Source organism: Onychomys torridus, chromosome 11 (assembly GCF_903995425.1).
Source record: "Onychomys torridus chromosome 11, mOncTor1.1, whole genome shotgun sequence".
Lineage (NCBI taxonomy): Eukaryota > Metazoa > Chordata > Mammalia > Rodentia > Cricetidae > Onychomys > Onychomys torridus.
In genome coordinates this window covers 6268061-6284692 of record NC_050453.1, presented here as the reverse complement: position 1 = coordinate 6284692, position 16632 = coordinate 6268061, and the positions used below count along the sequence as shown (strand labels likewise).

Sequence of the window (16632 nt, the reverse complement as noted above, 5' to 3'; positions counted from 1 at the left end):
CAGGGAACCAGAGCAGCAGTAGAGACAGCTGCTAATCTCACTGCTGCTTTCTTCAGGAAGCAGAGAGCAAACAGGAAGTGGGTACCAGCTACTAAGCCTTGTTCTCAGTAAGGCACTTCCTCCAACAAGGCGCTACCTCCACAACCTTCTCCAACAGCACCACCAGCCTGGAAACAACTACCCAACCACATTAGTCTCCAGGGGGCATTTCATATTCAAAGGACAAAAGCCATCATCATATGATACATCAGTAAGTCAACATTTATGGAGTGATGGTAACTATGGCAGGCCAACACAGGGAAATGTTCATGTATTTGTAAACACAAAGAATTTCATTTAAAGTGAGTACACCATTCATTTCTCACTATTTTCCCAGACACAAACAACCCCCTATCTGCACTGACAGAGGCAAACATTTATCTCAGACACTTTGATTTATGCTTTCTGTGAATTTTAAAAAGCAATTAACATGGCCCATTTTCAAACCTTCACAAACATTTATGAAAGTCAACTAACAGACACTGTAAGAAGACAACATGTGATTTATGATCATCGGGCCCAGGAGACTTTCCCTTTCTATAACTTAACACCTTTTCATACCAATCTTTTTTTTTTTTTATGATGATAAGCCTACATAACTCCAAAAAATATATTGGCTTCTTTTTCTGGCAATTAGATTTCATTTTTCTCCTCTCAAATTCCTATTGTATTTTAAACCCAGAATGTCATGGCTTCACATTGGTAGAGCTCTAGTTTTCTAAAGCATAACATTGCTAATCACGTTTAAAGAATTCAACTCAGAATCTTGGTGTTGGAGAGACAAAACACCTGACACCATGGTGTCCCTCAAATGGGCATGTCCAACCTTTGGACACTGGGACTTTGGGTGTTTACCTACTTAAAATATTATGAGATTTCTTTCATGATTTTTTTTAACTCAGTCACATGGTACCCTAGTGAGAACTATTTATTTACTTATTAACTTATTCATTATTTTTATTTTATTGAGATTGGCTAGCATGGAACTTGTGTATACAATGCATATGGCAATCCTGAATGCCCCAGCTTCCTGAGCGTTGAGATTAAATAAATGTGTCATTTATGGCAGGCCTACCCTAGTGGATTTATCTTACAAGAAATTATCATAGTGACCAGAGCTGTCACCAAATAGTTGGATCTTCTAGGCACACAGTATGTTCTTGAACTTGGCTACACCAGTGTTCTGCCAGTGAAACTAACATGTGTGCATATGTGAAGCCTAATAGCCAGAGTGTAGGGGGACAGCAGAAGGATCTGGAGGTGAAGAACGTGATTTGCAAAGGTCTCCAGTGTGGCGAGAAGAGGCCTCCTGCCTACACATCCTGGACCCACACATGAGGCAGCAATGTACTTTTATTGCAAATAGTCACCAGACTGGCCCTGGAAGGAACTTAGCCAATGTTACCTAATGCAGAAGCACAGACTAGTCTACGAATATGTACAACACATTCTTTGGTTGTTATTACTTAGAAGCTCATGTTTCCAACTTTTTGTGGAATCAAATTATGTTAAAATATAGATTCATTAAGTTGCCCATCTAAGTTTTCACTTAAAACATTTGTTCTTTATAGGAATGGCTGTATGGAGAGATGGCTCAGCAGTTAAGAGCACTTACTGCTCTTGCAGAAGAACTGCAAGATTCCCAGCATCCACAAAGTAGCTCATAACCATCTGTAATTCCAGTTCCAGGGCACCTGCCATCCTCTTCTGGCCTCAATGGGTGCTGCATGCACATCATACAAACATACATGCAAGCAAAGCACTCATACACATAAATATTTGTAAACACCCGTTCTTTGTATAGTACATCCTTAATTGATTACAACTTATTTCCTGACTTTCATACCACTGTGAGTTATAACCAACACATGTTGACTTAGGTCTCCACCCATGTAACACTTCTAAAGACCTTTGTAATTTCTTGAACCATAGAGGTGTCCAGAAGAATCTTTGATTCTATTAGATGAACTTTGGCCAGCATGGTGGCTAGCTTTAATTGTCAACTTGACATAGTCTAGGATGACCCTGGAGGAGGGTCTTTGAGAAGGTTTGTGGGGAATTATCTTGACTATAGCCATTAAATTGGGAAAACACACCTGAAGCTAGAGTTTTCCTGCCTGGCCCAGAGTCAGGACAAATCTCTCACACCCACCAGGCCCATAGACGCTCAGACCCAACCAAGTAAATACACAGAAACTTATATTGTTTACAAACTGTATGGCCGTGGCAGGCTTCTTGTTATCTACTTTTTCTATCTTAAATTAACCCATTTCTATTAATCTATACTTTGCCACATGGCTTGTGGCTTACCGGTGTCTTTACATGTTGCTTGTCATGGCGGCGGCTGGCAGTGTCTCTCCCAGCCTTCCTGTTCCCAGCCTTCTCCTCTTCCTTGTCCCGCCTACCCTATCTTTCCTGCCTGGCTACTGGCCAATCAGCACTTTATTTATACAGAGTGATATCCACAGCACACACCCTGAATGTGAATGACACCATTTCATGGACTAGGCCCTGGACAAGATGTAAAGGAGAACGCTGTTGAGCAGTAGCAAGCAGACACGCGTTCTTCACTTGGCTCTTGACTGGATGTGATGTAATGCGACCAACTGTCTCAAGCTTCTACCACAGTTCCCCATCATGGATGGACAGGGAACTCTAGGAGCCATCTCTCCCATCCCCTAGGAAAGTGGGAGGAACCAGAAACTGGCACAGCCAATGCATATCTAAGGATGCCACTGTAGAAATCTCTGAAACACGTGGGTGAGGATGGCTCAGGAAGCTTCCAGTGGCTTCCACTTACACATATGCCTGGAAGATGTGACTCCACACAGGACATGGAGGCTTCAGGCCTCTTCTCAAACAGCTTGCCCTGTGTATATCTGACTGCAGATGTTATCTTTTATACTACCCTTTATGACAAGCTGAAAAATAGAAATTGTTTCTCTGAGTTAGTGAGAAGCTCCAGATCAAACCCAAGGAGGGACCTGAGTTCAGAACCAACAGTATAGGAGTCTGGACTCCAATGGGAACAATGGTGGGTCTGAGTCTTTCACCTGTAGATTCTGATGCTAACCCTGGTAGACAGCATCAAAACTAGACTGAATTGGTGTCTGCTGGAGATTGCTTAGTGGGGGGAGGAGTAATTTGTGGTGTCAGAGTGAGAGCTCAGAGGAGAGAATTTGTTCAGTTTTCCTTTATACCATTCTGTCCTTTGTCCTACCTTGCTGCTAGCCTTTGGCAATTTCTCTCTCTCTCTCTCTCTCTCTCTCTCTCTCTCTCTCTCTCTCTCTCTCTCTCTCTCTCTCTCTCTCTCTCTCTCTCTCTCTCTCTCTCTCTCTCTCTCTCTCTCTCTCTCTCTCTCTCTGTCTCTGTCTCTCTCTCTCTCCAATGTATGCATGGTGTATATTTGATCATGTGGATGCAGACACATATATGCAGAGGCATTACATAGAGGTCAAAGGACAATCTCGGGCCTCAGTTCTTGCCTTCCACATTGTTTGAGACAATGTGAGTCTCTGTTGTTGTTGTTGTTTTTTTCTGGGTACAACAGGCTGGGAACTTCCCTACCTCTGCCTCCCATCCCCCATAGGAGTACTAGAGCTACAGATGATTACTAATGCTGAGTGTAGTTTTTTGTGGGTTTAAAGGACTTGAACTTGGGTCTTCACACTCCCATGGCAGGCACTTTTACCCACTGAGCCATCTCTGGAGCCCAGCAATCATTTTCCTTGTTAGCATCTTCAGACAGTATGATAGATGCATGCGCTAACCCTAGAAACTCTTGCTTTTTATTTCAGAGGAATATTGGAGGTGAGAGTAACTTAGAGCTAGGAGGTAGAGTGCATTTCTTTTCTTTTTTTTTTTTAAAGATTTATTTATTTATCATGTATACAGTGTTCTGTTTGCATTTATTCCTGTAAGCCAGAAGAGGGCGCCAGATCTTATTACAGATGGTTGTGAGCCACCATGTGGTTGCTGGGAATTGAACTCAGGACCTCTGGAAGAACAGCCAGTGTTCTTAACCTCTGAGCCACCTCTCCAGCCCGGTAGAGTGCATTTCTGATGACTTGAGCTTTCAACTGTTTTCATTGGCAGTATTTCTCCTGACCGTGGTTAGAACCAAGAACTCCCCAGAATTCCTTTCTTCCTACAGTGAGTCCAAGCTGCTGCACATAAGCCACGATGGTTAATCATGAGCATCACCTGGCAGGAGTTCTTCTGTCAGCAGCAGGCTGTGCTTTAAGAATGACACAACACTAGCTTTCTGAGAGGCAGACTGCGCTGTTCTAAAAACTTCAAGAAAAAACAACAAGTAAAAGGATGGATGGAAGCAAATGTGTAGCATAATTACCTGTAGTGGGTAGCCATCCTAGCCTTGGCCTGGAAGTTCCAACCCCCATTGAGGCTTCAGTAATGGTCACACCCACAAGGCGGGACTGAGGGAGGAAGACGAAGACCCAGGATCGAGAGGAGAGGTCTCTCTTGGTTCTGGGACCCTGGACACTGGAGGTAGACCGAGCAGAGTTCTCCAGAGAGCACCGCCGGACTGCGCCATACCTTTCCCAGACCCTGTAACCAATCCCTTCATTGTAAGTTACCCCACAAAATAAACCTCCCTTTTAACTACGTGGAATGGCCTTAATAAACTTCACCAATAATTACCAGCCAAAAGTAGAGAAGCCTGACCAGACATTACCCCAGACCTTCCTTATTAAATGAGACACTTGCAAGAACAGGGCTCTAAGTGTCCGTGTCTGGTCCTGCTTTAATCACACTCATAGCCAAGCCTGGCTATGCACTATACAATTTAACCCCAGGACCAACAGCACTGTGGACCAGAGTGAGGGGGGGCGGTGATGAGAAGAAATAGGTGAGGTGCTAATTCAGGACATGAAGATACATAACTTATAACTTGGGGGGTAATTTTTCCTTTTATAGCTTATTTATTTTATTTTGTATGTATAAGTGTTTTCCATGAATACATGTGTACCTACTGTGTGCATGCCTGGTGCCCACTAATGCCAGTGTTGGATCCCCTGAATTGGAGTTAAAGATGGCTGTGAGCTGCCATGTAGGTGCTAGGAACTGAACCTTGTTCCTCTGGAAGAGCAGCCAGTGCCTTTAATTGGTGAGTCTTCTCTTCAACCCCTTTCTGGAGCAATTTCAAGGTCATAGAAGTTGACTGTCATTGCTTTCCAGAAGATTAAAAGTGCACTACTGCAAACTGTTCAAATTATTACAAAACAAGAGAATATGTTTTTGTTCTGGTAAGTAAACTTGACACCCAGTGAAGACCTCGATGAGTGAGGCCGTTCTCTTCCTGTGTGCAATGAAACCAGACTAGCTCACTCTGCATTCTCCTGTGACTGAAGGAAAAGGCTAGTGCTTAGGAAAACTACCTCCCAGAGGGTTCCAAATCCCTTTTCAAGCCGCATGAGGTACTTCGTGTTCCTTTGCAGGCCTCCTCTTGCCTGGCCTGCATACATAAGCAATGAGGACACAGCATGACTAATTAGCTTATCCACTTAGTCTGCCACACTAGTCACTGGAATCCAGCACAGCATTGGACTCTGCAAACCTAGCTCTACCCACTGGGCATCTTCTCTGACAGCTGCTGCTGCTTCCCCTTCTTCCTCTTCTTCTTCCTTTTCCTCCTCCTCTTCTTTTTCTTGCTTAAATAATACATAAGCTCACATGCAGGTTTTAAATATGAAGAACATATGTTAACATCTTGGTATGAGTTTTACTTTCATTAATTTAGTGTAGGGGAAGAGCCACAGAGTCAAAGACACAAAACAATTTCATTTGTACTTCTGAACAAATTAGAACACTATTAGAATTTCAGGGTTTTCTTTTTAATAACCATCCTCTTTAATAAGCTTTTTTAAATATAATGGATCCAAGTTAGAAGTCACTTTGCAAAATGACTCATCTTTAAGTTGCCTGGAAGAACCTTAACTTTCATTTAAAATGGACTTTCGGAATCCAGCAGGCGGCTCTCTCAGAGGCTGGTGAAATGCCACAGACACATGCGTGCCCTCAAAGAGTAAATCCCCACTCAGAGCTGCAGGGACCTCATCTCCTGGGGAGGCTTTGTGGCAAATTCCACACCACTGCTTCAGGACCCTTTGTCTCCATGTGCACATAAGACTTCTGTCTTCACCACGGGGAATTTTTCCTCAGAGTCACAAGTTTATATTTGTCCATTCCATGCAGGAGAAGGTGATCAGCCAAAAGCCAGCACAGGGCTCTACAGTTTCCAACACACACTCTCTTTCTAAAACACGGTTTTCTTCCTCCTTTTCTTCTTTATCTTTCTTTCTTTTTAATCTAGGACTGCTTGGTAAAATTACTCCAAACTTTCATTTTCTTCTTTTTTTTGTCATAATTTTTTTCTCATTGGGTAAGTGTGATGTCTGACGGAATGCAGGCTTGCAGGAAGCCACGCATCAATATCATAATATCTTTAGCAATTCCTGCTGTAAAATTGAAGTGTTATTCTAATTAATTGGTTCAAAAATACAGAAGCCATATAAACCATAGGACTCAATCTTAGCACTTTGATGGTAGAAGTTGAGTGTTCTCTGTGAAGGGGAATGGTGTCTCTTAAAAGGAAAGCTTCTCTGTTCAGACCTAAAGGAACGCCCAGGATGGTCAACTAAAGAGGACCTGGACTCATGTTAGCAGAGGAAGCACTTTGCCAACCGAGTAGTCTCTCAGCTGAGGGCCCTGTCCCTACTCTTCTGATGAGATCTGGCAGTGGCTCCCCACTCCACAGACATCCTCACCATGACTCTCTGTGTCCTTCATGCTTTGGCTCCTGCTAATTTGTGACCTCTGCCCTCATGGCTTCCCCCTGCTATCCCTCCTCCTAGACCTCCAGGGTCTGCTCCATGGCTCATCTGAGTTCCTTGAATGTGCCAGACCCCGTCCTACTCAGGATCTGCGCTGTGGCTGTGCCCTCTGACTGAACTCATCTTTCCATTTGTCTTTACACAGCTGACTTCTTTTCATCCTTCAGGTTTCAGATGGATGTCGCCCCCTCAGAGTTCCTGCGGCAGGCAGGCAGCCTCTTTGGGAGAGCCTCCCACTCCCGGCTCTGGTTTCTCTCTGTTATTGCACATTGGGCCCCTTGCAGCATTCACCATCTTGTTTATTAATGTCCTGATGATTGGTCACTGGTCTTTTTGACCCCAAGGCAATGACCAGGAAGTAACAAAACTGAGCCGGCATAATTAAAGAATAGACAAAATAAAGAAATAAAAGCCTATGGAGGGGCGGGGAGGGGGGAGATAAAGTACTAAAATGAAGCTTCTTAAAATAACACAGCATTGAAACCTTGGCTATTTTTTTAACTCCGTTTTCTGAATAGGATCAACGGGAGCTCTCGATGAATTACAGGTCTGCTGTCTAGTACTCACTTCACTTTGGGCATGATCTTCTCCTCATCTGTTAGTCACCAAGGCTGCTGGCCTCCCTCATCTCATTCTGCCAACACCCTGTCTCTGTCTCTTCCTTCCACACTGACACCCACCATCCCAGGCCATGCTCACGTGGCTTCTGTGGGTCACTACCCGAACTTCCTAATCATTCCATCCACTGAGCTGTTTCCACTTACGCTCTTCTTGAAAGACACATCCCAATGCCAATGTTACCTCTCATTTTACTTTAAAAAAAAATCAATGTTGTATCTTATTTAATAAGTACAAACCCCCTGAATATCATTTAGATTGAACTGCTTTTTCCCCCCAACTCCAGCAGGCAGCATTTTCTGATACCCCCTTATAGGAGCCTCTGGTCTACACAAATGTTTACCTGTCCATCCCCAAACCAAGTCAAGCTCATGCTCTGTCTGGGTTTTGGCTTGCTCCTACCACAGACTGCCCAAATTTTCCCTCCCACAGGCAGGAACAGCATGTTTTCTTCAAGACACAGCTCCAGTTCACAGTTGGCATCCAGCTTGGGTTCATCTGCCGTAAGCTCTGACCCACACTCTCTCCATTCCCACTTCTAACCACACAGCAACCCCAGTTCCATGTCACATTTCATCATGTGACACCTGCAGCTGCTTTTTATGTGCAAATGGTGTCTCCACAGTCAGACTATGTCCTTGCTTCTTCACTCTCCCAATGGAGGCAAAAGTGGCAAGGATCCAATCGAAGCCACGTAGACTGGCACTGAGTCCCAGGAGCCTCAGGATGAGGCTCTCCAAAATCAGCAACCATTCCAGATGACCTGTAGGCCCCTGTGGATTTCACCGTCATCTCTTCCCCAGCTCGCCGTGTCTGGAATTCTCTCATCTATATGAGTTTGCCTTGAAAACCACTAACTCTTTTTCCAGTCTTGGGACAGTCGTGCCTCTAATAACCAGAGAATCATCCTTTGCCCCCTCTTCCCCACCCACTTAAATTAATCTCTTGTAACATACACCAAAGGTTCCCATTTAATGCTCTTAGCATCTACACATGGCACCCCTGTGTCTGCCTATTGTGTTTATCTGCCTGCCAGCCTCCATGACTCACTGCTGTGCAAGTTGAGGTCAAAAACTTTGACTCTTATATTTATGTCAGCAGGGAAAGGGTGTACACCATCTATTAAATAAATAAATGCACAAACAAGCAAACTGTTGATGAGATGTGTTGAACAAGCCCAGAATTGAGTATAAAAGCTATCAATTTAGTATTCAATAACATCTACTGCTCACACCACCTATATGCCTATTTGTTTTCAACTTAAAGATTCTTTCAAAAGATTTTTTAATTTATGTGTACATGAGTATGTCTGTGTGATTTTATATGCACCACATGTCTGCAAGTGCCTGTGGAGTCCAGAAGAAGGCCATGGATCTCCTGAAACCAGTTACAGGAGTTGTGAGGTGTCGAATCTTTGCTGACCTGCATCCTCTGGCCTCTTCAGTGAAAGTGATGTGGAGTGAACCTGGTTGGATCAATAAATAGCAGCTAGAAAGGTGAGCAGCCAAGGCTGGGTTTGCTTTAAAAGCAGAGCCAACTCTGGGGGCTGATGCACTAGAAGGAGGGTCTCAGATGCATGGAGAATTATCAGAGACTGCAATGTGTGCAGCTGTGGAGAGAATTTGGAGAAGGTGGTGGAAGGATCCGATTTTAGAAAGGGTGAGTAATTTGGAAGCAATTCCTTAAATTTGGGTCTTAAAGTTTAATACAGCACTGTGTATAATTAACCTTCCCTTGAATACTGTTCCAATGTATAAGCTGCCTAGCTCATGTTCACATCTTAAACTGATAAAGCGAAATAGAAAAGCTGTGGACATCTGCAGCCCACATGGCTCCATGAAGCACCACCATCACATGACACTCTCCAAAAGATACTGCAAGCTACCTGCCCAAACTCTCAAGTTCTAGTTGCAGAAGAACCAGTGCACTGTGCAGTATGGTACAGCCTGTGAAGTGGAGAAACACATCATGGTCACAAGAGCAGTTGCGTCAGCAATGCTGACATTCTTCTAATTGCACAGATTCAAAGTCTGTGTCAATCAAGTGTCATATGGACACATTAAAAAAAAATGAAAACAGTGTTTTTACCCCATTCTAACTCATAATCTAGTCCAAGGTCAGGGGAAATGGCCTAGTCACAGGAATAAGAAAGGTCTTGGAGAGAAAGATCCCAGAGAGTTGACTCAGACTGACTTGACACACCTAAGGCTACAAACTGAGATGGATGAGTAAGAGATGAGGCTTCCAGGCAGCTCCCTAAGTAGGCCAAATAAGCAGCTACTGTGTCTAATGCTATAATTTGGGGGTAAATGTTAACAATGGTTTGTTTCTTTTCATGCACTGAAGTATATGTCTGTGAAACTTACTGAATTTGGGGATTCAGAAGAAATGAGACTGTTCATAAACATACAGTGCACACAAAGGGCATATAATGACTGTGTCTCTTGCAAAATAATTTAGTGGCAGTCACAGGGAATTGTAGTGTGAGCTTCAGAGTTATCCTTGGACAGGAACAAACCATTCTCACTCAGTCTGTGAGTCCCTTTTTTTCTTTTGCCCTCGCTTACAGACTCTAAGTCGTTTACACAATAAATAGTTATTTCCACAGTAGAAATGGTCAACATGTCTAAGTCTCCAACAGAACCTGTTATTATGGTTAGCAATGAGGGTGCCTTTCCTCCAGATTTTCACAGCCACAACTTTTGACCCCACTGATGGAAAATGTCAACATCAGCATCACTTCTTGACTTCCTGACAATGGCACATCAGCATGGAAAGGTATTAATCTTGGAGCAAAGTGACCCCCAGACTATATCTTCTACAGGCACCACCCACTCCTTGGCAAAGAAAGGATTTCAAGGAAATGTTCATCCACAAACTTTCATGCTGTCTTACCAAAAACTTTAGTATAACATGCTGATTTGAAATTTTCACATGAATTATTATAATTTGCTGATGGTAATAAGCCATAAAATTGAAACCTTCACAGTCTCAGAACATCCCATAAGCAGAGATCAGGCCCCATGAGAGATGAACTCACATGTGTATTACCTCCTCTTGAAATGCATTCATGACTGTGATGGATCCATGTCCTTCTTATTCTCAAAAACCCATGGTTTAAACACACTTCCTTTAATAAGCCAGAAAGCAATAATGGTGAAGGAGGCTCCCACCTTGAGATATGCACAGAAATCTTCTGGAAAGTTCTGCAGCACTGAAGGTCTGGATACTAGAGAGAGGGCTTCTGTGTGCTTTCACTTGGCTGTCACAAAAGTGCTCAGCACACATAAGACAAGCTCAAAAGTAGCATGAATTTCCATTGCAACAACATTTCCAATGTCACAGCAAAAAAGTTAGATTAGCCAAGGCATCCAGGGTCCATCCTCCCATCACAGTTAATGCATTATATGTCTATGCTATTGTCAAATATAACATGTAGACAACAAACCCTGGAGTAATCCTAATACAGAAGCAATCAATATAACAACAGGTAACCAGGCAAAAGAAGGTTAAGATTTATAAACTGAGGCAGGTAACATCTAATAAACACATCAAGTTTAAGTCAGATTCAAATCCTGTCCTATTATGCTGAAGACAAGAGGCCATGGGAAAAAAAGCTTCTTGTATAAAACAAACAAACAAACCATCATCTCAAACCAATCTTAATATAGAACAATATATTATCCCTTATCAAATGTCTCCACCATATTGCTCCCGAGTTTTACAGTGTATATTTTAAACTTAACTTTACATTCTTAACTGATGGATAGGTTGCTACAAACTAATAATTCAAAACTCTATGTATTGCAACCCAGTTTTCTATCTCAGACTCCTGTGACCAACTATATAAAGGAAATTTGAACAGATGAATGTCAGATCACATACTATACCAAAACAGAAAACAGAAAGCGAGTCGTCTCCTACCTATAGTTGTGATAACAGTACCAGCAAAGAAGAAAGAGCTTCCGAGGTCCCAGTGACTAACTTGATTGGAGCTGTTTCCTAAGGGGATAATCCCTGCATTTATTGCTGCCACTATTTGCTGCAAGTTTAAAAAGAAACTTATCAGTACATGTCAATCATACAGTGGCATCGAACATCTCAACTCCCACCCCAGGTAATGACAAATTACACAAAAGGGATAAACTTTAAGTCTTTGATTTTTCTATTTAAAAAGTGTTAAAGGATTGAAACTTTATTCTGAAAAATGTAATATCACCTAAATCATGAAAATTTTACATTTTATAGCAAGTGAATGGATTGACATGGAGCGTCTAATAGTGGACATCTATAGCATCTCCACTGGTATGTTCAGTAACATTTGAATCAACACCTAAGTATATCAGTGTTCTCTAGTAGGCAACATGGATTGGTTATACATTTAAATATCATATTGCAGTCTACATTTAAGTGATGCATAAGCCTTCATTAACATGTTCATGATTTCAGATGTTTATGGTCATCCCCTAGACTGCGCTGTCTACAAGAGCTAAAAGCATATTTCCAAAGATCTAATGAGACACTGAGGTGAGAACAAGAAGACCATGTGACCTGTGAGTAAGTTATGTCCATCTGGTTAGATCTAGATGCCTTGAATTTCTGCAGATTCTAGTAAATTCTTCAAGGAGAGTCACCCATGGTCATCATAAGCAGTTCTCATGGGGACCACAGGATCTGAATGCTCCTTTGTTTGCACTATAAGAGGTAGATTGGAAGACAACAAGACCATGCCCTCTGGAAGTGTAAATGGTGGATGTGGATTACATCAGAAGACAATGTGTAGCCGAAGAGAAGCACTACAATGGCCAGATCACATGTGTCCTCTGCACTTAGAGGAAGCTTTATCTTTTTTATCTTTGAACTTTCAGATTTTAGAATTTGGAAGAGTATCATTTGATAGGTGAAGAAAAGGTCAAAACAGCAGGGCTTGTTTACAGTGGCATCATGGTTACCAGCAAAGGGAAAATGAAGCATGCTCTAGAAATGTGAGGGCGTGCCCCTGGCCACTGGCTGATGGAGAGAGCAAGCAACCAAGACTGCGAGTAGATTTCAAATCTCATTTCACAGCAGCTCACAACAGCAGCCAATCTATAGACTAAACTGACAATACTTGTGTGCAAAGTCAACCGAAGCATATTGTTATTCTTTATTTTACAGGGCATGTTCATTGTGAAAACAAAATTAAGGAAGGAAAAGTAATAAAAAGATAAAAATATTCACTATTCCAGAGCATAGGCACAACTACTGTTAATGTAATAAGGTGAATACTCTTGATAGCCTTTTTCATTATATTTTCTTTGAGATAGGCTCTTACTATCTAGCCCAGGCTGGCCTTGCACTTTCAATCTTTTTGTCTCAGTCTCCCAAACTGTTGTCATTACAGACATGTACCACCACATCTGGTTCAGTATATGTTTTATATAGTTAGATTCATAAACTATGTTAAATGCTGAATTAGCCATTGTTATTTAATTATAATAACTTGCTAATGACCAAGAAAGAACTTTGTATTGACTAATGCTAACTATTAATAACTTATTTAATAGTGTCCTGACTAGTAATATTATTCCACTTGTTTTTATTTGCTATTCACATACTTATCATAGCATATACATATCATTTGTGTGCTGTCATAAAATGTACTGTACTATAAAATACTCTTTCATAAATATATTTGTGTATAAATATTTCCCTGTTTTTCTTTAACATTTCCTTGGAGACATTGCTAGAAATCAATTAGCAATATTTTATAATATTGGATGGGAAAATAGACATTATCTACCCAGAAAACTCTGTTTACAACTGTCTCCCAACAATAGACAAAGGCTTAGCAATCATTCTAATACTAATAACACTTTATCTTCACTGGATTGATAACAAATGTTTAGATTATATATTCTTTATTGTAAGTAATATTAGATACTAGTATTTTAAATTACATTTCATGAATGAACAAATATTCACATGCAAACATGTGCCCAGCATGCAATGAAGCTAGTTCTGAAAAAGTTAACTCTGCTTGTCTGACTCTGTGTTCTTAGTTCCAGATAATGAAGGTTTCACTTCACTGTCCATCTTTTGAAATGCACTCTGTTGAGCCTGGTGGAGCAGGCCTATAATCCCGGCTACTCCAAAGGCTAAATCAGAAGGTTTGTGGAATTCAAGGCTTGCCTGAGTTACAGAGTGAGTTCAAAGCCAGCCTGGGTAAATTATCAAGACATTGTCTCAAAACTGAAATAAAGAAGGCAGAGCCCGGCGGTGGTAGCACATGCCTTTAATCCCAGCACTCGGGAGGCAGAGCCAGGTGGATCTCTGTGAGTTTGAGGCCAGCCTGGGCTACAGAGTGAGTTCCAGGAAAGACGCAAAGATACACAGAGAAACCCTGTCTCAAAAAACAAAAAGAAGGAGGAGGGGGAGGAGGAGGGCAGGGAGGGAGGGAGACAGACTGGGGCTGTAGCTTGGTAATACAGCACTTACATGGCATACACTAAGGCTGAGTTCTAGCCCCAGCAGCAAGCACAGGCAAAATTAAAAATAAAAATCATGCTCTGTGTAGTTCTATGCAAATTTTGCTTCCACAGATCCAACCTACTTTAAATGCTAGCAAGGCATAATGATGCACATCTGTAACTCCATGCAGAAGCAGGAGGATTGCGAACACAAGGCTAGGCTATATAGAAAGATCTCTGAGCTTAGTCACTCATGCTGCAGTATGTCTGTCTGTCTGTCTGTCTGTATCTATCTATCTATCTATCTCCCTCTCTCCCTCCCTCCCTCTTTCCTTCCTTCCCTCTCTCTCTTTTACACAGACTCAGCACACACAAACCAAACATTTGCATATTTAAAATACATTAAATCTATAAAAAGAAAAATGAACAGCCCCATAGCAGTCTAAACTTCCTACCAAGGCCACAGCTTAAACCTTTACTTCATCCCAGGCAACACAGCTGGGATATTGTTCCATATGCCATACAGGCCTATATGATTACTTTTAAAGAATTTACTTTTTCTGTTTTAAATTAAAATTTATTTACCAATGTTGAATACACAAAAGTATATTTCTCATCTTTTGAGTTAGCAATGCTTGGAAGTTTTCGTCTCAGAACCATTTTATAGCCTCACCATTCACTGAAGAAATCAATGTTTTTATTTTGTGTGTTTAAATTATAAATATTGATGTTTACTGAAATATGTAGTGAGAAGTGAGGCAGCTTTATGATTTTATAAATATTTTTAATTCCTGGCCTATTAAAAGACAGATGTATCCTAATACACACTTTTGCAGTCAATCTGCTGGGGCAACCCATCCCATAATCTCCAGAAAACTGTAGTGTACATGAATAAAGCAGAACATGAAAAGACAAAAGCACCTTCATGATACTAAGAAAACTGCTTTAGGGACTGGAGAGATGGCCCAGCAGTTAAGAGCATGTAAGTCTCTTGCAGAGGACCTGGGTTTGTTTTGAACCACATAGGGTGGCTGGCTCACAACTTCCTGTAACTCCTGTCCAGGGGATCTGACACCCCCTTCTGGCCTCCTCAGATACCTACACTCACATGCACATACCCACACAAGACACACAATCAAATAAAATCTTAAAAAAATGAACAAGAAGCTTCTAGAGACCAATTTGGAGGACCACGGCTTGAACTCATTATTTCTTTGTGTTTGTTCAAATTTGTTTTCTATCTGGAGAAAAGCTTGCTTCTATATTATGGACTTTTAATTCATGTTTTTCGATAGCCATGCTTTATTGCTTTTCATCTTTTCATCAGAATTCCCACAACAACGTTGAATAAGAACAATGAAAGCAGTGTTTTTCTCATACAAAATTCTCAACAAATAGAGTATTGTGTCATTAAATATATTGAATATTGGTAAGCAAATTTCATTTAAATATTTTATGAGAGCAGGTTAAAAAAACTTAAATAAAACTTTAAAGAATTTTTTTTTTATAAACAAGGACTGGAGAGATGAATATTTGTTACTCTTCTAGAAGATACTGGTTCAGTTCCCAGCACCCAGATCCAGTGGCTCCCAACTGCCTATAACTCCAGTTCCAGGCCATCTGATGTCCTCTTCTGGACTTCACAGGCACCTGCACTCACATATGCACACACCCAAAAAATAAAAATAAGAGAAAATGTTTTGTAAACAAATCTTAATAGCAGACATAAAGCTCCTGCTAATCAAGTCAGTTAATGGCACAAATGTGCCAGTCCCAGGACATTTCGGGCATAGCTCTTAGCCACTACAAATGGGGTGGGACATAGGTGACCATGCTCTGCAGCAATCCTGGGAGTCTTTTTCAGAATCTGAACCCATGGTGGCAACTGGCACTTGTCCCAAATCCTCCCTGAGGATACCATTTCCTCCTCAGCTGAGCTAAACAGGTCTTTGAAAATGTTTCAGATAGAAATAACAACAGAAGGTATGTATATAAGCATAGAGATGTGAGTCCAATTAAACACAAATCAAACAAAAAGTTGTTACTTCCTATGCCCTTGATTCTAATGAATTCATAGGCCGAATGGCTTCAAAATACCAAGACACTAAATTGGAAAGATGTCTCAGTGGTTAAGGGCACTGGCTGTTCTTCCAGAGGACTTGATTTCAATTCCCAGCACCCACATGATGTCTCACAACTATCTGTAGTTCCAGCCCCAGTGTACCCAACACCCTCTTCTGGCCTCCCCCAGCACTGGGCACACATGAGGCACACAGATAAACATGAAAACAAAATACCCAAACACATAAAATAAAATAATTTTTAAACTATCAAGGCATCATAATATGAACAGGTTGTTGCCGCTACTGTTGTTTTGTGACAGGGTCTCTTTAGCCCAGAGGGCATTCCCTATGTAGCTGAGACTGGCCTTGAACCTTTGATTTTCCCACCTCCCCTACCCCCACCCCACCCCCAAGTTCTGGGATTATAATAGAGTGGGATGACACAGCTCAGAGCAGGTTACTCTGGAGGGAATAACTTCACTGTTATTTACCATGGGGGCCATGCTGATTCCTGAGCTCACAGCACTGTAAGTACAGACACAAGAACTGTTAGCTCCCCTCTCACCTCCCCCCCAAAAACCACTTCCAGTAAGAACTCAGGAAAGAAGA

At 41.6% G+C, this 16632-nt stretch overlaps 1 protein-coding gene across 6 annotated transcripts in view; it reads right to left on the bottom strand.

Annotated features, from left to right (window-relative positions):
• The window catches only part of Kcnk2 (potassium two pore domain channel subfamily K member 2), a 197104-nt gene that overhangs the window by 80299 nt on the left and 100173 nt on the right, over window positions 1-16632 (bottom strand). For 4 of the 6 annotated variants that reach the window (XM_036202516.1, XM_036202517.1, XM_036202515.1 and 1 more), the window contains exon 3: window positions 11436-11553. The exons of the other annotated variants lie outside the window; for them this stretch is intronic. In XM_036202516.1, the coding sequence (XP_036058409.1) occupies window positions 11436-11553 (118 nt within the window). The remainder of the gene's footprint in view (window positions 1-11435; window positions 11554-16632) is intronic. 6 annotated transcript variants of the gene reach the window in all.